This window comes from Salvelinus fontinalis, chromosome 31, assembly GCF_029448725.1.
Source record: "Salvelinus fontinalis isolate EN_2023a chromosome 31, ASM2944872v1, whole genome shotgun sequence".
NCBI classification, from domain to species: Eukaryota; Metazoa; Chordata; class Actinopteri; order Salmoniformes; family Salmonidae; genus Salvelinus; species Salvelinus fontinalis.
The window spans coordinates 1,136,198-1,160,929 of record NC_074695.1 but is presented as its reverse complement, the minus strand read 5'-3'; the positions used below and the strand labels follow the sequence as shown (position 1 = coordinate 1,160,929).

At 42.3% G+C, this 24,732-nt stretch overlaps 1 protein-coding gene across 1 annotated transcript in view; it reads right to left on the bottom strand.

Moving 5' to 3' along the window:
* Positions 1-1,313: 1,313 nt before the first annotated feature.
* Positions 1,314-24,732, bottom strand: part of plxnb3 (plexin B3) — a 285,828-nt gene continuing 262,409 nt past the window's right edge. Inside the window, exons 36-38 of the mRNA XM_055891079.1 lie at positions 8,190-8,265; positions 7,222-7,296; positions 1,314-7,093 (exon numbers count right to left, since the gene is read on the bottom strand). Coding sequence (XP_055747054.1) covers positions 6,989-7,093; positions 7,222-7,296; positions 8,190-8,265 — 256 coding nt within the window. The 3' untranslated portion in view covers positions 1,314-6,988. The remainder of the gene's footprint in view (positions 7,094-7,221; positions 7,297-8,189; positions 8,266-24,732) is intronic.

The following is a 24,732-nucleotide window of genomic DNA, read 5'->3' as shown; positions in this document are numbered from 1 at the left end:
AATAGTAATTGCCTCTGTTTTCTATCAAGCGGGATTACATTTTAGGTAAAAGACCGGGCCTAGTTGAAGTCTACGCCCCTTTCAGTTTGTTGCCTTCAAATTTTAATCTACAAGGATTTCCGATATTATTTATTTATTTTGGTCCTACAGATCTTGATTTTTAAGCTCCACATTTTCAAAGTTAAATAGCTTTTAAAAAATAAAAAAAATAAAAAAATGAAATCTAAGCTGTCTTGATTATCCAGATGCAGATATAGTATTAACTGAGGATGGATCCACAATGACAGAAGAATAGTACGCCCTGGAACGTACCCTGTCTGGGTGTAGGGACAGGGTATGTGGACACCCCTTCAATGACTGCAATAGTACGCCCTGGAACGTACCCTGTCTGGGTGTAGAGACAGGGTATGTGGACACCCCTTCAAATTAGAGGATTCGGCTACAGCCATGCAGTCTCCATAGACAAACATTGGCAGTAGAATGCCCTGACTGAAGATCTCTGACTTTCAACATGGCACCGTCACAGGATACCACCTTTCCAGCAAGTACGTTTGTCAAATTTCTGCCCTGTTAGAGCTGCTTCGGTCAACTAAGTGCTGTTGTTGTGAAGTGGCTACGTCAAGGAGCAACGACGACTCACAGAACGGGACCGCCGAGTGCTGAAGCACATCGCACTTAAAAATCATCTGTCCTCGGTTGCAACACTCACTACCGAGTTACAAACTGCCTCTAGAAGCAACGTCAGCACAAGAACTGGTCCTTGGGAGCTTCATGAAATGGGTTTCCGTGGCCGAGCAGCTGCACACAAGCCTAAGATCACCATGCGCAATGCCAAGCGACGGCTGGAGTGGTGTAAAGCTTGCCACCATTGGACTCTGGAGTGATGAATCACGCTTCCCCATCTGGCAGTCTGACGGACTAATCTGGTTTTGGTGGATGCAGGAGAACGCTACCTGCCCAAATGCATAGTGCCAACTAAAGTTTGGTGGAGGAGGAATAATGGTCTGGGGCTGTTTTTCATGGTTCAGGCCCCTTAGTTCCAGTGAAGGGAAATCTTAACTCTACAGCATACAATGACATTCTAGATGATTCTGTGCTTCCAACTTTGTGGCAGGCCCTTTCCGGTTTCAGCATTTTGGTTATCAACATTGATTCAAATGAAGTCATTTTAAAGGGACTATCCTTGTCAATGAGCACCTTTTTCAGTTTCTATAAGGTCACAGTTCTAACCCAATCAAACATCAGCACCCCCCCCCCCCCAAAAAAAAGTAACGAGCACAATATCAACCAGGACAAACCAGACACAAAGCCTATTCAATGTTAAAATTATAACTTTAATTTTTTCCCCATACAAATGTTCATTTGATAACAGACTCATCTTGGCTCCCAAAAATTAATCTTGAAAAGCGTAGTTTTAAATTCCATCAAAGTTGAGAAAGAAACGATTCTCTTCATAATGTATTTACAAGCACAATATCACATCTGGTATCAAACTCTAACATCACACTCAGCAAAGTCATTAGGCTGGTTTCAACTCCTTGTATAAAATAGTCACATTTGAGTTGGATTGTTGTTTATATTAAAGTCTGAAAATGACACCCTATTCCGTAGCCTGATCAGGCCAACAGTAGTGCACTAGATCGGGAATAGGGTCCCATTTGGTACACCGCCATAGTTTATCAGATAGAGATCCTCTCAGTCCAGACCTTTTTATACTGAGTTGGTGTTTCTGTTATCGACCCAGAACAGGAAGGAATATCAAACTGTACAAGTAGAATAACAACCGTTATAAAACGGGTTGTTTTGGATCCTGGATGCTGATTGGACCCTATTCCCTTTAAAAAAAAAAGTGTACTACATTCAACCCATGGCACATAGGGAAGCACATAAGACTCTGGTTAAAAGTAGTGCACTAGATAGGGAATAGGGTTCCATTTGGGAGACTGACGATGAGTCAGGACACCCAGAGTCCGGAAACAAATCCAAGTGTTTTAGTTTCATCCGTACTTCAAATCCTCAGAAGTTTTTTTGTTTTAAAAGAGTAAGTTTATCAAAAATTGTCACTGTCATGCAGAAATTTCAAACATGTTTCCTAACATATATGTTCTGTACTCACACACACACACAGGCTGCAACATCCCCAACGGCACCCTATCCCCTACATAGTGCACTACTTTTGACTAGGGCATATAGGACTGGTCAAAAGTAGTGCCCAAGATAGGGGATAGGGGTGCGTTCCTGCTCTGATTGTAGTCTTAAGGAATCGGACGTTCATAAACACACAGGCATGCAGAGAACCTTCAGACACGGGCAACACAACACTAACAGGAAGACGAACGGACGCGTTCCAGGCTGACTGCAGAGAACCTTCAGACACGGGCAACACAACACTAACAGGAAGACGAACGGACGCGTTCCAGGCTGACTGCAGAGAACCTTCAGACACGGGCAACACAACACTAACAGGAAGACGAACGGACGCGTTCCAGGTCGACTGCAGAGAACCTTCAGACACGTACAGCCAACACTAACAGGAAGACGAACGGACGCGTTCCAGGCCGACTGCAGAGAACCTTCGGACACGGGCAACACCACACTCACTAACAGGAAGACGAACGGACGCGTTCCAGGCCGACTACATTTCAGACGCCAGATTTCATAACAGCGGGATCGGTGTTTAACATGTTAGTTAAAACCACATCACGTTATACCAATCCGATACCCGACTGCACGCAACCGTTGGTCAATGCAATAATGCATCGACTGCAATATAGTTGACCTGGAACGTGTCCTATAGTTTCAGCAGTGATCATGAGACAGTCATACTGCCTCAGACCACAGGATACTGCCTCAGTACATTTTTTACCTTTTAAATGCTCCAATCAAAACTCTCTAAATGCTCCAATCAAAACTCTCTAAATGCTCCAATCAAAGTGTTATTAAGGTGTTAGAGGAGGAGGAGGGAGGGGGGGGGGGGCACACACACACACACACACACACAACATAATAAACATGACTCAAACTCCCAGAAATCCTGTAAATATTTCAAACAGCTGCTAAAGGAAGTCTTACAGTCAGAAAACATCCGTTAACATCACACTGTATCTGTGCCAAATGCTACTCTGCTCGCTTTATAAGTGCACTATTCTGGTCAAAAGTAGTGCACTATATATCGAGAATAGGGTGCCATTTAAATCAAGCCATACATACTGAGCTACAAATGTTGGGATATGGAACAAGACAACGTTAAGGAGTTAAAATTCATTAATATCACCATTCAACAATATAAACCACACAATAACTTTACAAACCCCAAATAAATACATACATGATCTCTATGTACACTAACTAAATGTTGGCGTCGTCAAACCAGGAGCCAGGTTAAAGGTCAACGTGTCAAAGCACCCTATTCCCTATATAGTGCACTACTATAGACCAGAGCCCTATTCCCTATATAGTGCGCTACTTTAGACCAAGGCCCTATTCCCTATATAGGATACTACTTTTGACCAGGGCCCTATTCCCTATATAGGATACTACTTTAGACCAAGGCCCTATTTTTGACCAGGGCCCATAGCATAGGTTCATTATTTTCATCCCTTCCACGAGAGAGCACTCTAGGGAACCGCTCAAAAGCTGTGCACTATATAGGGAGCCGTTTGGAACCATTAAGGGTAACCATAGTAACTATAGCGATACTGAATCTGTGGAGTCAGAGGAGACCGACAGGTAATATTTCAGTTTGCAGAGTTGGATAGGTTACTTTTTGAATGTAATCTGTTACTAGTTATCTGTTAAACATTGTAATCAGTAACGTAACTCAGTTACTTTTTGGATTACTTTCCCCTTAAGAGGCATTAGAAGAGGACAAGAAGGATCCTGCAAACACAGGTTTGTCATCATAGTGGTCTCTGATTGGTGGTCATCATTTGATGTGTCATCATAGTGGTCTCTGATTGGTGGTCATCATTTGATGTGTCATCATAGTGGTCTCTGATTGGTGGTCATCATAGTGGTCTCTGATTGGTGGTCATCATAGTGGTTTTGTGGTCAGACTCTCCTCATGTGGATCAAACTCGCCCCTTTTATCCCACAAACACCCTTTCTGAATTAAAAAGTAATCCAATAAGTAATCTGATTACATTTTTGAAAAAGAAAAAGAAAAGCTGGTAACGTAACTGATGACAGTTCCATGTAATCAGTTACTCCCCAACTCTGTTTAGTCAACCTGTAACAGTAAAGATCAGGGAGTTTAACTATTGTTCTGCAGAGCTACTGCAGTCTTTTTATACACCTGTTCCATAGTCTGATCCGCCTTTCCCTGTTTAAATCCTGGATTTTCTGCTCATTTCCTTCTGACTCCAGGAATCATCCGACCGGGAAAACAGTGGATGTATTGAAAGTTCCCGGAGTTTCGCTACCCTACACGTTTGTTATTACACACCCACAGTACTATTTCAAAACTAGATTTGCCATGTCAGTTCATTTTGGCAAACGAGTTTAAACAACAAAAAAAAAACATTCTACACAGTAAGTCATTTACAAAGTTACAAGAAGAAGGCACAATTGGTTGGTATCAGTGGAGGCTCCTCAGAGAAAAAAAGGGGAGGATGGCATCTACTGACCGCCACTGGTTGGTATGAATGAGCACTATTTACAGAGAATAAGTTAGTTTCTATAGTGTCAGTCTTTTCAATAGAACAACCTGCTCGACGCTGGTTTTAAAATGACTCAAATTCGTCTCAACTCCTCATCAGCCCCCTCTGCTGGCGAGACCAGGTGTTGCCCTTTGTCTTTATATTCCCTTGTTGGTACCTGTGAGACGTATTGCTGTACATTTAGTGTCCACTGCCTGTTGTGAAATCTATTTGGCCTAAGTAGTAGTATACTAACTGTTAATTTGGTGTAACTTTGATTATATCAAACAGAAATACATTTCCTAAGACTCAGTCAGTATTACGGTTCAACCAGGGGGTTGTGTTAGAAGGGATTGGCTGTCATTTCCATCTCCACCTGTTTGGCAAGACAACACTTTAAAGACAAATTACAATTCAATAAGGTGTTGGCAATAGAGCAGTAACAGACTGGTACTCAGGCTAGGTTCAGACCCCAACAGACTGGTACTCAGGCTAGGTTCAGACCCCCACAGAGCAGTAACAGGCTGGTACTCAGGCTAGGTTCAGACCCCCACAGAGCAATAACAGACTGGTACTCAGGCTAGGTTCAGACCCCAACAGAGCAGTAACAGACTGGTACTCAGGCTAGGTTCAGACCCCCACAGAGCAGTAACAGACTGGTACTCAGGCTAGGTTCAGACCCCCACAGAGCAGTAACAGACTGGTACTCAGGCTAGGTTCAGACCCCAACAGACTGGTACTCAGGCTAGGTTTTATTTTAAAGAAATTAAACATTTTAATACATCACCAGAAATTGAGTTTCTATTTCATGGTATTCAAAGATAAAGAAGTTTCACAAAACTACAGCTAATAAAGAAAGGTTTTGCAGGAAAAATAAAAATAAAAAGACCAAACACACTACTTGACCGTCCATCTGAGTACTGAGAGAGTCTGATTGGGTGGATCTGAGTACTGAGAGAGTCTGATTGGGTGGATCTGAGTACTGAGAGAGTCTGATTGGGTGGATCTGAGTACTGAGAGAGTCTGATTGGGTGGATCTGAGTACTGAGAGATTCTGATTGGGTGGATCTGAGTACTGAGAGAGTCTGATTGGGTGGATCTGAGTACTGAGAGAGTCTGATTGGGTGGATCTGAGTACTGAGAGAGTCTGATTGGGTGGATCTGAGTACTGAGAGAGTCTGATTGGGTGGATCTGAGTACTGAGAGAGTCTGATAGTCTGGAGAGCTGCTGGGTGGAGGTCTCCAACGGCGGTTATAGTGGTCAACCGGACTGTTAAGACTAGACTGTGGGCTCGTTACAGAACGTCCATGTTGCAGTCGACCTGTACAGCTCAGGGGGTTATTATGGGCGGTGTGATCATCTGTGCAGCATGACTGCAATACATACGCCCTGGAACGTACCCTGTCTCTACACCCATATATATAGACAGCAGTATGTGGACACCTTTCAAATTAGGGGATTATATTTCAGACACACCCGTTGCTGATAGGTGGATAACATTGAGCACACCGCCATGCAATCTCCATAGACAAACATTGGTAGTAGAATGGCCCCTACTCAGCGAATTTCAACGTGGCACCGTCATAGGATGCCACCGTTCCAACAAGTCAGTTTGTCACTTTTCAGCCCTGCTAGAGCTTCCTGGTCAACTGTAAGTGCTGTTATTGTGAAGTGGAAATGTCTAGGAGCAACAACGGCTCAGCCACAAAGTGGTAGGCCACACAAGCTCACAGAACAGGACCGCCAAGTGCTGAAGAGTATAGCACGTAAAAATCATCTGTCCTCGGTTGCAACACTCATTACCGAGTTACAAACTGCCTCTGGAAGCAACTTCAGAACCATGTACACACACACACACACACACACACACACACACACACACACACACACACACACACACACACACACACACACACACACACACACACACACACACACACACACACACACACACACACACACACACACACACACACACACACACACACACACACACACACACACACACACGTAACAAAGCATATATGGTGGATAAATAAGAGTTTACTCCGGCCATTTTATTTAAACGATCTGTGTAAGTGGCCGTTTCCTTTCTGGCATGCTCACGCGAGAGAGGGAACAACTCTGCCGCGACCAGAATACATTTTTCCAGTGAGATGTTTGGCTCTGAGGCACCCCCTCTGCGGGCGGGGACAATATGCAGACCAAGAGTGGGCATCGATCCCGGGGGAAAAAATAAACATGAGGAAGTGGATCAGAGTGTTTCACGTTCTCTGCTGTAACGTTCTGTGGTTCTCCACTAGGGCAGCGACCTGCTGTAGACGATAGGTCACAGGTCAGAAGTGAGAGGTTAGAGGTCAGTGACCTTGTTCTCCACCAGGGCGGCGACCTGCTGTAGACGATAGGCCAGCTGCATCTTCTGTCCAGCGGTATCCTCCTCCAGAGACGTGATGATCTACAGACAGACAGGCAGGCAGACAGACAGCATTAGTACTTATAAAGGACCGTGTTGCTTGTGTGTTGTGTGTCTGTGGTGTGGGGGGTGCATGTGATGTGTGTGTGTGTGTGTGTGTGTGTATATACCTGGTCGTAGTATTTGTTGATGTACTTATACAACTCAAGCAGAGCCACCAGACTGTTCATGTCTGATCCAAAACTCTGGAAAGTCAGACATGGAAACACAATGTTACAATCTACTGGTTATGTACCGGTACTGCCCATTACAACAACATGACTCCAGAATAATCTGAGTAGAGAGGAGAGGATGGGGAGGAGGGGAGAGGGGAGGAGGGGAGAGGAGGAGAGGAGAGGAGGAGGGGAAAGGAGGAGAGGAGGGGGGAGGAGAGGAGGGGGGAGGAGGGGAGAGGGGAGGAGGGGAGAGGAGAGGGGAGGAGGGGAAAGGAGGAGAGGAGGGGAGAGGAGAAAGGGGGAGGAGGAGGGGAGAGGGGAGGAGGGGAGAGGGGAGGAGGGGAAAGGAGGAGAGGAGGGGGGAGGAGGAGAGGAGAGGGAGGAGAGGAGGGGAGAGGGGAGAGGAGAGGATGGGGAGGAGGGGAGAGGAGGAGAGGAGGGGAGGAGAGGAGGGGGGAGGAGGAGAGGGAGGAGAGGAGGGGAGATGGGAGAGGGGAGGAGGAGAGGAGAAAGGAGGAGGAGAGAGGGGAGGAGAAAGGAGGAGGGTAGAGAGGGGAGAGGGAGGGGAGATGGGAGGAGGAGGGGAGAGGAGGAGAGGAGAAAGGAGGAGTGGAGAGGAGGAGAAAGGAGAAAGGAGGAGGGGAGAGGAGAAAGGAGGAGGGGAGAGGAGAAAGGAGGAGGGTAGAGAGGGGACGAGGGGAGAGGGGAGGGAGGGGAGGAGGGGAGAGGGGAGGAGGAGAGGAGAGGATGGGGAGGAGGGGAGAGGAGGAGGGGAGAGGGAGGAGGGGAGAGGGAGGAGAGGAGAGGAGAGGATGGGAGAGGGGAGGAGGAGAGGAGAAAGAAGGAGGAGAGAGGGGAGGAGAAAGGTGGAGGGGGGAGGTGGAGGGGAGAGAGGGGAGGAGAGGGTTTAAATCCCCACTCACCCCAGACAGCTCTGTTAGAGTAGAGTTCATCTCTTGGTAACAGCCAGACGCTGCACTGTGGATGTCACTGTAATACCTGGAACAATACCCACATAACACTGTAATACCTGGAACAATACCCACAGAACACTGTAATACCTGGAACAATACCCACAGAACACTATAATACCTGGAACAATACCCACAGAACACTAATACCTGGAACAATACCCACAGAACACTATAATACCTGGAACAATACCCACAGAACACTGTAATACCTGGAACAATACCCACTGTAATACCTGGAACAATACCCACAGAACACTATAATACCTGGAACAATACCCACAGAACACTGTAATACCTGGAACAATACCCACAGAACACTATAATACCTGGAACAATACCCACAGAACACTGTAATACCTGGAACAATACCCACAGAACACTATAATACCTGGAACAATACCCACAGAACACTGTAATACCTGGAACAATACCCACAGAACACTATAATACCTGGAACAATACCCACAGAACACTGTAATACCTGGAACAATACCCACTATAATACCTGAAACAATACCCACTATAATACCTGAAACAATACCCACTATAATACCTGGAACAATATCCACAGACCACTATAATACCTGGAACAATACCCACAGAACACTAATACCTGGAACAATACCCACTGTAATACCTGGAACAATACCCACTGTAATACCTGGAACAATACCCACTATAATACCTGGAACAATACCCACTGTAATACCTGGAACATTACCCACCGAACACTAATACCTGGAACAATACCCACAGAACACTAATACCTGGAACAATACCCACTGTAATACCTGGAACAATACCCACTGTAATACCTGGAACAACACCCACTGTAATACCTGGAACAATACCCACATAACACTGTAATACCTGGAACAATACCCACCGAACACTAATACCTGGAACAATACCCACCGAACACTATAATACCTGGAACAATACCGACCGAACACTAATACCTGGAACAATACCCACAGAACACTGTAATACCTGGAACAATACCCACTGTAATACCTGGAACAATACCCACTGTAATACCTGGAACAATACCCACTGTAATACCTGGAACAATACCCACTGTAATACCTGGAACAACACCCACTGTAATACCTGGAACAATACCCACTATAATACCTGGAACAATACCCACTGTAATACCTGGAACATTACCCACCGAACACTAATACCTGGAACAATACCCACCGAACACTAATACCTGGAACAATACCCACCGAACACTAATACCTGGAACAATACCCACAGAACACTGTAATACCTGGAACAATACCCACTGTAATACCTGGAACAATACCCACTGTAATACCTGGAACAATACCCACTGTAATACCTGGAACAACACCCACTGTAATACCTGGAACAATACCCACATAACACTGTAATACCTGGAACAATACCCACAGAACACTGTAATACCTGGAACAATACCCACAGAACACTATAATACCTGGAACAATACCCACAGAACACTAATACCTGGAACAATACCCACAGAACACTATAATACCTGGAACAATACCCACAGAACACTGTAATACCTGGAACAATACCCACTGTAATACCTGGAACAATACCCACAGAACACTATAATACCTGGAACAATACCCACAGAACACTGTAATACCTGGAACAATACCCACAGAACACTATAATACCTGGAACAATACCCACAGAACACTGTAATACCTGGAACAATACCCACAGAACACTATAATACCTGGAACAATACCCACAGAACACTGTAATACCTGGAACAATACCCACTATAATACCTGGAACAATACCCACTATAATACCTGAAACAATACCCACTATAATACCTGGAACAATATCCACAGACCACTATAATACCTGGAACAATACCCACAGAACACTGTAATACCTGGAACAATACACACAGAACACTATAATACCTGGAACAATACCCACAGAACACTAATACCTGGAACAATACCCACTGTAATACCTGGAACAATACCCACTGTAATACCTGGAACAATACCCACTATAATACCTGGAACAATACCCACTGTAATACCTGGAACATTACCCACCGAACACTAATACCTGGAACAATACCCACCGAACACTAATACCTGGAACAATACCCACCGAACACTAATACCTGGAACAATACCCACAGAACACTGTAATACCTGGAACAATACCCACTGTAATACCTGGAACAATACCCACTGTAATACCTGGAACAATACCCACTGTAATACCTGGAACAATACCCACTGTAATACCTGGAACAACACCCACAGAACACTGTAATACCTGGAACAATACCCACTATAATATCTGGAATAATACCCACTATAATACCTGAAGCAATACCCACTGTAATACCTGGAACAATACCCACTATAATACCTGGAACAATACCCACTATAATACCAGGAACAATACCCACTATAATACCTGGAACAATACCGACAGAACACTGTAATACCTGGAACAATACCCACTATAATACCTGGAACAATACCCACTATAATACCTGGAACAATACACACAGAACACTAATACCTGGAACAATACCCACATAACACACTGTAATACCTGGAACAATACCCACATAACACACTGTAATACCTGGAACAATACCCACTGTAATACCTGGAACAATACCCACAGAACACTGTAATACCTGGAACAATACCCACTGTAATACCTGGAACAATACCCACTATAATACCTGGAACAATACCCACAGAACACACTGTAATACCTGGAACAATACCCACAGAGCACACTGTAATACCTGGAACAATACCCACTGTAATACCTGGAACAATACCCACATAACACTATAATACCTGGAACAATACCCACAGAACACTGTAATACCTGGAACAATACCCACTGAACACTATAATACCTGGAACAATACCCACAGAACACTGTAATACCTGGAACAATACCCACTATAATACCTGGAACAATACCCACAGAACACTGTAATACCTGGAACAATACCCACAGAACACTGTAATACCTGGAACAATACCCACTGTAATACCTGGAACAATACCCACTGTAATACCTGGAACAATACCCACAGAACACTGTAATACCTGGAACAATACCCACTGTAATACCTGGAACAATACCCACTGTAATACCTGGAACAATACCCACTATAATACCTGGAACAATACCCACAGAACACACTGTAATACCTGGAACAATACCCACAGAACCCACTGAATTACCTGGAACAATACCGACTGTAATACCTGGAACAATACCCACAGAACACTGTAATAATACCTGGAACAATACCCACTGTAATACCTGGAACAATACCCACTATAATACCTGGAACAATACCCACTATAATACCTGGAACAATACCCACCGTAATACCTGGAACAATACCCACCGTAATACCTGGAACAATACCCACTGTAATACCTGGAACAATACCCACTGTAATACCTGGAACAATACCCACTGTAATACCTGGAACAATACCCACTGTAATACCTGGAACAATACCCACTGTAATACCTGGAACAATACCCACAGAACACTAATACCTGGAACAATACACACTGTAATACCTGGAACAACACCCACCGAACACTATAATACCTGGAACAAAACCCACAGAACACTAATACCTGGAACAATACCCACAGAACACACTGTAATACCTGTAACAATACCCACTGTAATACCTGGAACAATACCCACTGTAATACCTGGAACAATACCCACTATAATACCTGTAACAATACCCACTATAATACCTGGAACAACACCCACTGTAATACCTGGAACAATACCCACTGTAATACCTGGAACAATACCCACTGTAATACCTGGAACAATACCCACTGTAATACCTGGAACAATACCCACTGTAATACCTGGAACAATACCCACTATAATACCTGGAACAATACCCACTATAATACCTGGAACAATACCCACTATAATACCTGGAACAATACACACAGAACAAACTGTAATACCTGGAACAATACCCACAGAACACTATAATACCTGGAACAATACCCACTGTAATACCTGGAACAATACCCACAGAACACTGTAATACCTGGAACAATACCCACTGTAATACCTGGAACAATACCCACAGAACACTAATACCTGGAACACAATACCCACAGAACACTGTAATACCTGGAACAATACCCACTGTAATACCTGGAACAATACCCACAGAACACTAATACCTGGAACAATACCCACTGTAATACCTGGAACAATACACACTGTAATACCTGGTACAATACCCACTGTAATACCTGGAACAATACCCACAGAACACTGTAATACCTGGAACAATACCCACTGTAATACCTGGAACAATACCCACAGAACACTGTAATACATGGAACAATACCCACTGTAATACCTGGAACAATACCCACAGAACACACTGTAATACCTGGAACAATACCCACTGTAATACCTGGAACAATACCCACTGTAATACCTGGAACAATACCCACAGAACCCACTGTAATACCTGGAACAATACCCACAGAACCCACTGTAATACCTGGAACAATACCCACAGAACACACTGTAATACCTGGAACAATACCCACAGAAAACACTGTAACACCTGGAACAATACCCACTATAATAACTGGAACAATACCCACTATAATACCTGGAACAATACCCACTATAATACCTGGAACAATACCCACTATAATAACTGGAACAATACCCACTATAATACCTGGAACAATACCCACTGTAATACCTGGAACAATACCCACTATAATAACTGGAACAATACCCACAGAACACTGTAATACCTGGAACAATACCCACTATAATACCTGGAACAATACCCACTATAATACCTGGAACAATACCCACTATAATACCTGGAACAATAACCACTATAATACCTGGAACAATACCCACTATAATACCTGGAACAATACCCACTGTAATACCTGGAACAATACCCACAGAACACACTGTAATACCTGGAACAATACCCACTGTAATACCTGGAACAATACCCACTGTAATACCTGGAACAATACCCACAGAACCCACTGTAATACCTGGAACAATACCCACAGAACCCACTGTAATACCTGGAACAATACCCACAGAACACACTGTAATACCTGGAACAATACCCACAGAAAACACTGTAACACCTGGAACAATACCCACTATAATAACTGGAACAATACCCACTATAATACCTGGAACAATACCCACTATAATACCTGGAACAATACCCACTATAATAACTGGAACAATACCCACTATAATACCTGGAACAATACCCACTGTAATACCTGGAACAATACCCACTATAATAACTGGAACAATACCCACAGAACACTGTAATACCTGGAACAATACCCACTATAATACCTGGAACAATACCCACTATAATACCTGGAACAATACCCACTATAATACCTGGAACAATACCCACTATAATACCTGGAACAATACCCACTATAATACCTGGAACAATACCCACTATAATACCTGGAACAATACACACAGAACACACTGTAATACCTGGAACAATACCCACTATAATACCTGGAACAATACCCACTATAATACCTAGAACAATACACACAGAACACACTATAATACCTGGAACAATACCCACAGAACACTGTAATACCTGGAACAATACCCACATAACACTAATACCTGGAACAATACCCACTGTAATACCTGGAACAATACCCACTGTAATACCTGGAACAATACCCACTATAATACCTGGAACAATACCCACTGTAATACCTGGAACAATACCCACCGAACACTAATACCTGGAACAATACCCACTGAAATACCTGGAACAATACCCACTGTAATACCTGGAACAATACCCACAGAACACTATAATACCTGGAACAATACCCACTATAATACCTGGAACAATACCCACAGAACACTGTAATACCTGGAACAATACCCACAGAACACTATAATACCTGGAACAATACCCACTGTAATACCTGGAACAATACCCACTGTAATACCTGGAACAATACCCACAGAACACTGTAATACCTGGAACAATACCCACAGAACACTATAATACCTGGAACAATACCCACTGTAATACCTGGAACAATACCCACTGTAATACCTGGAACAATACCCACTGTAATACCTGGAACAACACCCACAGAACACTGTAATACCTGGAACAATACCCACTATAATATCTGGAATAATACCCACTATAATACCTGAAGCAATACCCACTGTAATACCTGGAACAATACCCACTATAATACCTGGAACAATACCCACTATAATACCAGGAACAATACCCACTATAATACCTGGAACAATACCGACAGAACACTGTAATACCTGGAACAATACCCACTATAATACCTGGAACAATACACACAGAACACTAATACCTGGAACAATACCCACATAACACACTGTAATACCTGGAACAATACCCACATAACACACTGTAATACCTGGAACAATACCCACTGTAATACCTGGAACAATACCCACATAACACTATAATACCTGGAACAATACCCACAGAACACTGTAATACCTGGAACAATACCCACAGAACACTGATACCTGGAACAATACCCACTGTAATACCTGGAAAAACACCCACTGTAATACCTGGAACAACACCCACTGTAATACCTGGAACAACACCCACTGTAATACCTGGAACAATACCCACATAACACTGTAATACCTGGAACAATACCCACAGAACACTGTAATACCTGGAACAATACCCACAGAACACTATAATACCTGGAACAATACCCACAGAACACTAATACCTGGAACAATACCCACAGAACACTGTAATACCTGGAACAATACCCACTATAATATCTGGAATAATACCCACTATAATACCTGAAGCAATACCCACTGTAATACCTGGAACAATACCCACTATAATACCTGGAACAATACCCACTATAATACCAGGAACAATACCCACTATAATACCTGGAACAATACCGACAGAACACTGTAATACCTGGAACAATACCCACTATAATACCTGGAACAATACACACAGAACACTAATACCTGGAACAATACCCACATAACACACTGTAATACCTGGAACAATACCCACATAACACACTGTAATACCTGGAACAATACCCACTGTAATACCTGGAACAATACCCACATAACACTATAATACCTGGAACAATACCCACAGAACACTGTAATACCTGGAACAATACCCACAGAACACTGATACCTGGAACAATACCCACTGTAATACCTGGAACAACACCCACTGTAATACCTGGAACAACACCCACTGTAATACCTGGAACAACACCCACTGTAATACCTGGAACAATACCCACATAACACTGTAATACCTGGAACAATACCCACAGAACACTGTAATACCTGGAACAATACCCACAGAACACTATAATACCTGGAACAATACCCACAGAACACTAATACCTGGAACAATACCCACAGAACACTATAATACCTGGAACAATACCCACAGAACACTGTAATACCTGGAACAATACCCACTGTAATACCTGGAACAATACCCACAGAACACTATAATACCTGGAACAATACCCACAGAACACTGTAATACCTGGAACAATACCCACAGAACACTATAATACCTGGAACAATACCCACAGAACACTGTAATACCTGGAACAATACCCACTATAATACCTGGAACAATACCCACTATAATACCTGAAACAATACCCACTATAATACCTGGAACAATATCCACAGACCACTATAATACCTGGAACAATACCCACAGAACACTGTAATACCTGGAACAATACACACAGAACACTATAATACCTGGAACAATACCCACAGAACACTAATACCTGGAACAATACCCACTGTAATACCTGGAACAATACCCACTGTAATACCTGGAACAATACCCACTATAATACCTGGAACAATACCCACTGTAATACCTGGAACATTACCCACCGAACACTAATACCTGGAACAATACCCACCGAACACTAATACCTGGAACAATACCCACCGAACACTAATACCTGGAACAATACCCACAGAACACTGTAATACCTGGAACAATACCCACTGTAATACCTGGAACAATACCCACTGTAATACCTGGAACAATACCCACTGTAACACCTGGAACAATACCCACTGTAATACCTGGAACAATACCCACTGTAATACCTGGAACAATACCCACTGTAATACCTGGAACAATACCCACTGTAATACCTGGAACAACACCCACAGAACACTGTAATACCTGGAACAATACCCACTATAATATCTGGAATAATACCCACTATAATACCTGAAGCAATACCCACTGTAATACCTGGAACAATACCCACTATAATACCTGGAACAATACCCACTATAATACCAGGAACAATACCCACTATAATACCTGGAACAATACCGACAGAACACTGTAATACCTGGAACAATACCCACTATAATACCTGGAACAATACCCACTATAATACCTGGAACAATACACACAGAACACTAATACCTGGAACAATACCCACATAACACACTGTAATACCTGGAACAATACCCACATAACACACTGTAATACCTGGAACAATACCCACTGTAATACCTGGAACAATACCCACAGAACACTGTAATACCTGGAACAATACCCACTGTAATACCTGGAACAATACCCACTATAATACCTGGAACAATACCCACAGAACACACTGTAATACCTGGAACAATACCCACAGAGCACACTGTAATACCTGGAACAATACCCACTGTAATACCTGGAACAATACCCACATAACACTATAATACCTGGAACAATACCCACTGAACACTATAATACCTGGAACAATACCCACAGAACACTGTAATACCTGGAACAATACCCACTATAATACCTGGAACAATACCCACAGAACACTGTAATACCTGGAACAATACCCACAGAACACTGTAATACCTGGAACAATACCCACTGTAATACCTGGAACAATACCCACTGTAATACCTGGAACAATACCCACAGAACACTGTAATACCTGGAACAATACCCACTGTAATACCTGGAACAATACCCACTGTAATACCTGGAACAATACCCACTATAATACCTGGAACAATACCCACAGAACACACTGTAATACCTGGAACAATACCCACAGAACCCACTGAATTACCTGGAACAATACCGACTGTAATACCTGGAACAATACCCACAGAACACTGTAATAATACCTGGAACAATACCCACTGTAATACCTGGAACAATACCCACTATAATACCTGGAACAATACCCACTATAATACCTGGAACAATACCCACCGTAATACCTGGAACAATACCCACCGTAATACCTGGAACAATACCCACCGTAATACCTGGAACAATACCCACTGTAATACCTGGAACAATACCCACTGTAATACCTGGAACAATACCCACTGTAATACCTGGAACAATACCCACTGTAATACCTGGAACAATACCCACTGTAATACCTGGAACAATACCCACAGAACACTAATACCTGGAACAATACACACTGTAATACCTGGAACAACACCCACCGAACACTATAATACCTGGAACAAAACCCACAGAACACTAATACCTGGAACAATACCCACAGAACACACTGTAATACCTGTAACAATACCCACTGTAATACCTGGAACAATACCCACTGTAATACCTGGAACAATACCCACTATAATACCTGTAACAATACCCACTATAATACCTGGAACAACACCCACTGTAATACCTGGAACAATACCCACTGTAATACCTGGAACAATACCCACTGTAATACCTGGAACAATACCCACTGTAATACCTGGAACAATACCCACTGTAATACCTGGAACAATACCCACTATAATACCTGGAACAATACCCACTATAATACCTGGAACAATACCCACTATAATACCTGGAACAATACACACAGAACAAACTGTAATACCTGGAACAATACCCACAGAACACTATAATACCTGGAACAATACCCACTGTAATACCTGGAACAATACCCACAGAACACTGTAATACCTGGAACAATACCCACTGTAATACCTGGAACAATACCCACAGAACACTAATACCTGGAACACAATACCCACAGAACACTGTAATACCTGGAACAATACCCACTGTAATACCTGGAACAATACCCACAGAACACTAATACCTGGAACAATACCCACTGTAATACCTGGAACAATACACACTGTAATACCTGGTACAATACCCACTGTAATACCTGGAACAATACCCACAGAACACTGTAATACCTGGAACAATACCCACTGTAATACCTGGAACAATACCCACAGAACACTGTAATACATGGAACAATACCCACTGTAATACCTGGAACAATACCCACAGAACACACTGTAATACCTGGAACAATACCCACTGTAATACCTGGAACAATACCCACTGTAATACCTGGAACAATACCCACAGAACCCACTGTAATACCTGGAACAATACCCACAGAACCCACTGTAATACCTGGAACAATACCCACAGAACACACTGTAATACCTGGAACAATACCCACAGAAAACACTGTAACACCTGGAACAATACCCACTATAATAACTGGAACAATACCCACTATAATACCTGGAACAATACCCACTATAATACCTGGAACAATACCCACTATAATAACTGGAACAATACCCACTATAATACCTGGAACAATACCCACTGTAATACCTGGAACAATACCCACTATAATAACTGGAACAATACCCACAGAACACTGTAATACCTGGAACAATACCCACTATAATACCTGGAACAATACCCACTATAATACCTGGAACAATACCCACTATAATACCTGGAACAATACCCACTATAATACCTGGAACAATACCCACTGTAATACCTGGAACAATACCCACAGAACACACTGTAATACCTGGAACAATACCCACTGTAATACCTGGAACAATACCCACTGTAATACCTGGAACAATACCCACAGAACCCACTGTAATACCTGGAACAATACCCACAGAACCCACTGTAATACCTGGAACAATACCCACAGAACACACTGTAATACCTGGAACAATACCCACAGAAAACACTGTAACACCTGGAACAATACCCACTATAATAACTGGAACAATACCCACTATAATACCTGGAACAATACCCACTATAATACCTGGAACAATACCCACTATAATAACTGGAACAATACCCACTATAATACCTGGAACAATACCCACTGTAATACCTGGAACAATACCCACTATAATAACTGGAACAATACCCACAGAACACTGTAATACCTGGAACAATACCCACAATAATACCTGGAACAATACCCACTATAATACCTGGAACAATACCCACTATAATACCTGGAACAATACCCACTATAATACCTGGAACAATACCCACTATAATACCTGGAACAATACCCACTATAATACCTGGAACAATACACACAGAACACACTGTAATACCTGGAACAATACCCACTATAATACCTGGAACAATACCCACTATAATACCTAGAACAATACACACAGAACACACTATAATACCTGGAACAATACCCACAGAACACTGTAATACCTGGAACAATACCCACATAACACTAATACCTGGAACAATACCTGGAACAATACCCACTGTAATACCTGGAACAATACCCACAATAATACCTGGAACAATACCCACTGTAATACCTGGAACAATACCCACCGAACACTAATACCTGGAACAATACCCACTGAAATACCTGGAACAATACCCACTGTAATACCTGGAACAATACCCACAGAACACTATAATACCTGGAACAATACCCACTATAATACCTGGAACAATACCCACAGAACACTGTAATACCTGGAACAATACCCACAGAACACTATAATACCTGGAACAATACCCACTGTAATACCTGGAACAATACCCACTGTAATACCTGGAACAATACCCACAGAACACTGTAATACCTGGAACAATACCCACAGAACACTATAATACCTGGAACAATACCCACTGTAATACCTGGAACAATACCCACTGTAATACCTGGAACAATACCCACTGTAATACCTGGAACAACACCCACAGAACACTGTAATACCTGGACCAATACCCACTATAATATCTGGAATAATACCCACTATAATACCTGAAGCAATACCCACTGTAATACCTGGAACAATACCCACTATAATACCTGGAACAATACCCACTATAATACCAGGAACAATACCCACTATAATACCTGGAACAATACCGACAGAACACTGTAATACCTGGAACAATACCCACTATAATACCTGGAACAATACCCACTATAATACCTGGAACAATACACACAGAACACTAATACCTGGAACAATACCCACATAACACACTGTAATACCTGGAACAATACCCACATAACACACTGTAATACCTGGAACAATACCCACTGTAATACCTGGAACAATACCCACAGAACACTGTAATACCTGGAACAATACCCACTGTAATACCTGGAACAATACCCACTATAATACCTGGAACAATACCCACAGAACACACTGTAATACCTGGAACAATACCCACAGAGCACACTGTAATACCTGGAACAATACCCACTGTAATACCTGGAACAATACCCACATAACACTATAATACCTGGAACAATACCCACAGAACACTGTAATACCTGGAACAATACCCACTGAACACTATAATACCTGGAACAATACCCACAGAACACTGTAATACCTGGAACAATACCCACTATAATACCTGGAACAATACCCACAGAACACTGTAATACCTGGAACAATACCCACAGAACACTGTAATACCTGGAACAATACCCACTGTAATACCTGGAACAATACCCACTGTAATACCTGGAACAATACCCACAGAACACTGTAATACCTGGAACAATACCCACTGTAATACCTGGAACAATACCCACTGTAATACCTGGAACAATACCCACTATAATACCTGGAACAATACCCACAGAACACACTGTAATACCTGGAACAATACCCACAGAACCCACTGAATTACCTGGAACAATACCGACTGTAATACCTGGAACAATACCCACAGAACACTGTAATAATACCTGGAACAATACCCACTGTAATACCTGGAACAATACCCACTATAATACCTGGAACAATACCCACTATAATACCTGGAACAATACCCACCGTAATACCTGGAACAATACCCACCGTAATACCTGGAACAATACCCACCGTAATACCTGGAACAATACCCACTGTAATACCTGGAACAATACCCACTGTAATACCTGGAACAATACCCACTGTAATACCTGGAACAATACCCACTGTAATACCTGGAACAATACCCACTGTAATACCTGGAACAATACCCACAGAACACTAATACCTGGAACAATACACACTGTAATACCTGGAACAACACCCACCGAACACTATAATACCTGGAACAAAACCCACAGAACACTAATACCTGGAACAATACCCACAGAACACACTGTAATACCTGTAACAATACCCACTGTAATACCTGGAACAATACCCACTGTAATACCTGGAACAATACCCACTATAATACCTGTAACAATACCCACTATAATACCTGGAACAACACCCACTGTAATACCTGGAACAATACCCACTGTAATACCTGGAACAATACCCACTGTAATACCTGGAACAATACCCACTGTAATACCTGGAACAATACCCACTGTAATACCTGGAACAATACCCACTATAATACCTGGAACAATACCCACTATAATACCTGGAACAATACCCACTATAATACCTGGAACAATACACACAGAACAAACTGTAATACCTGGAACAATACCCACAGAACACTATAATACCTGGAACAATACCCACTGTAATACCTGGAACAATACCCACAGAACACTGTAATACCTGGAACAATACCCACTGTAATACCTGGAACAATACCCACAGAACACTAATACCTGGAACACAATACCCACAGAACACTGTAATACCTGGAACAATACCCACTGTAATACCTGGAACAATACCCACAGAACACTAATACCTGGAACAATACCCACTGTAATACCTGGAACAATACACACTGTAATACCTGGTACAATACCCACTGTAATACCTGGAACAATACCCACAGAACACTGTAATACCTGGAACAATACCCACTGTAATACCTGGAACAATACCCACAGAACACTGTAATACATGGAACAATACCCACTGTAATACCTGGAACAATACCCACAGAACACACTGTAATACCTGGAACAATACCCACTGTAATACCTGGAACAATACCCACTGTAATACCTGGAACAATACCCACAGAACCCACTGTAATACCTGGAACAATACCCACAGAACCCACTGTAATACCTGGAACAATACCCACAGAACACACTGTAATACCTGGAACAATACCCACAGAAAACACTGTAACACCTGGAACAATACCCACTATAATAACTGGAACAATACCCACTATAATACCTGGAACAATACCCACTATAATACCTGGAACAATACCCACTATAATAACTGGAACAATACCCACTATAATACCTGGAACAATACCCACTGTAATACCTGGAACAATACCCACTATAATAACTGGAACAATACCCACAGAACACTGTAATACCTGGAACAATACCCACTATAATACCTGGAACAATACCCACTATAATACCTGGAACAATACCCACTATAATACCTGGAACAATACCCACTATAATACCTGGAACAATACCCACTATAATACCTGGAACAATACCCACTGTAATACCTGGAACAATACCCACAGAACACACTGTAATACCTGGAACAATACCCACTGTAATACCTGGAACAATACCCACTGTAATACCTGGAACAATACCCACAGAACCCACTGTAATACCTGGAACAATACCCACAGAACCCACTGTAATACCTGGAACAATACCCACAGAACACACTGTAATACCTGGAACAATACCCACAGAAAACACTGTAACACCTGGAACAATACCCACTATAATAACTGGAACAATACCCACTATAATACCTGGAACAATACCCACTATAATACCTGGAACAATACCCACTATAATAACTGGAACAATACCCACTATAATACCTGGAACAATACCCACTGTAATACCTGGAACAATACCCACTATAATAACTGGAACAATACCCACAGAACACTGTAATACCTGGAACAATACCCACTATAATACCTGGAACAATACCCACTATAATACCTGGAACAATACCCACTATAATACCTGGAACAATACCCACTATAATACCTGGAACAATACCCACTATAATACCTGGAACAATACCCACTATAATACCTGGAACAATACACACAGAACACACTGTAATACCTGGAACAATACCCACTATAATACCTGGAACAATACCCACTATAATACCTAGAACAATACACACAGAACACACTATAATACCTGGAACAATACCCACAGAACACTGTAATACCTGGAACAATACCCACATAACACTAATACCTGGAACAATACCCACTGTAATACCTGGAACAATACCCACTGTAATACCTGGAACAATACCCACTATAATACCTGGAACAATACCCACTGTAATACCTGGAACAATACCCACCGAACACTAATACCTGGAACAATACCCACTGAAATACCTGGAACAATACCCACTGTAATACCTGGAACAATACCCACAGAACACTATAATACCTGGAACAATACCCACTATAATACCTGGAACAATACCCACAGAACACTGTAATACCTGGAACAATACCCACAGAACACTATAATACCTGGAACAATACCCACTGTAATACCTGGAACAATACCCACTGTAATACCTGGAACAATACCCACAGAACACTGTAATACCTGGAACAATACCCACAGAACACTATAATACCTGGAACAATACCCACTGTAATACCTGGAACAATACCCACTGTAATACCTGGAACAATACCCACTGTAATACCTGGAACAACACCCACAGAACACTGTAATACCTGGAACAATACCCACTATAATATCTGGAATAATACCCACTATAATACCTGAAGCAATACCCACTGTAATACCTGGAACAATACCCACTATAATACCTGGAACAATACCCACTATAATACCAGGAACAATACCCACTATAATACCTGGAACAATACCGACAGAACACTGTAATACCTGGAACAATACCCACTATAATACCTGGAACAATACCCACATAACACACTGTAATACCTGGAACAATACCCACATAACACACTGTAATACCTGGAACAATACCCACTGTAATACCTGGAACAATACCCACATAACACTATAATACCTGGAACAATACCCACAGAACACTGTAATACCTGGAACAATACCCACTGTAATACCTGGAACAATACCCACTATAATACCTGGAACAATAC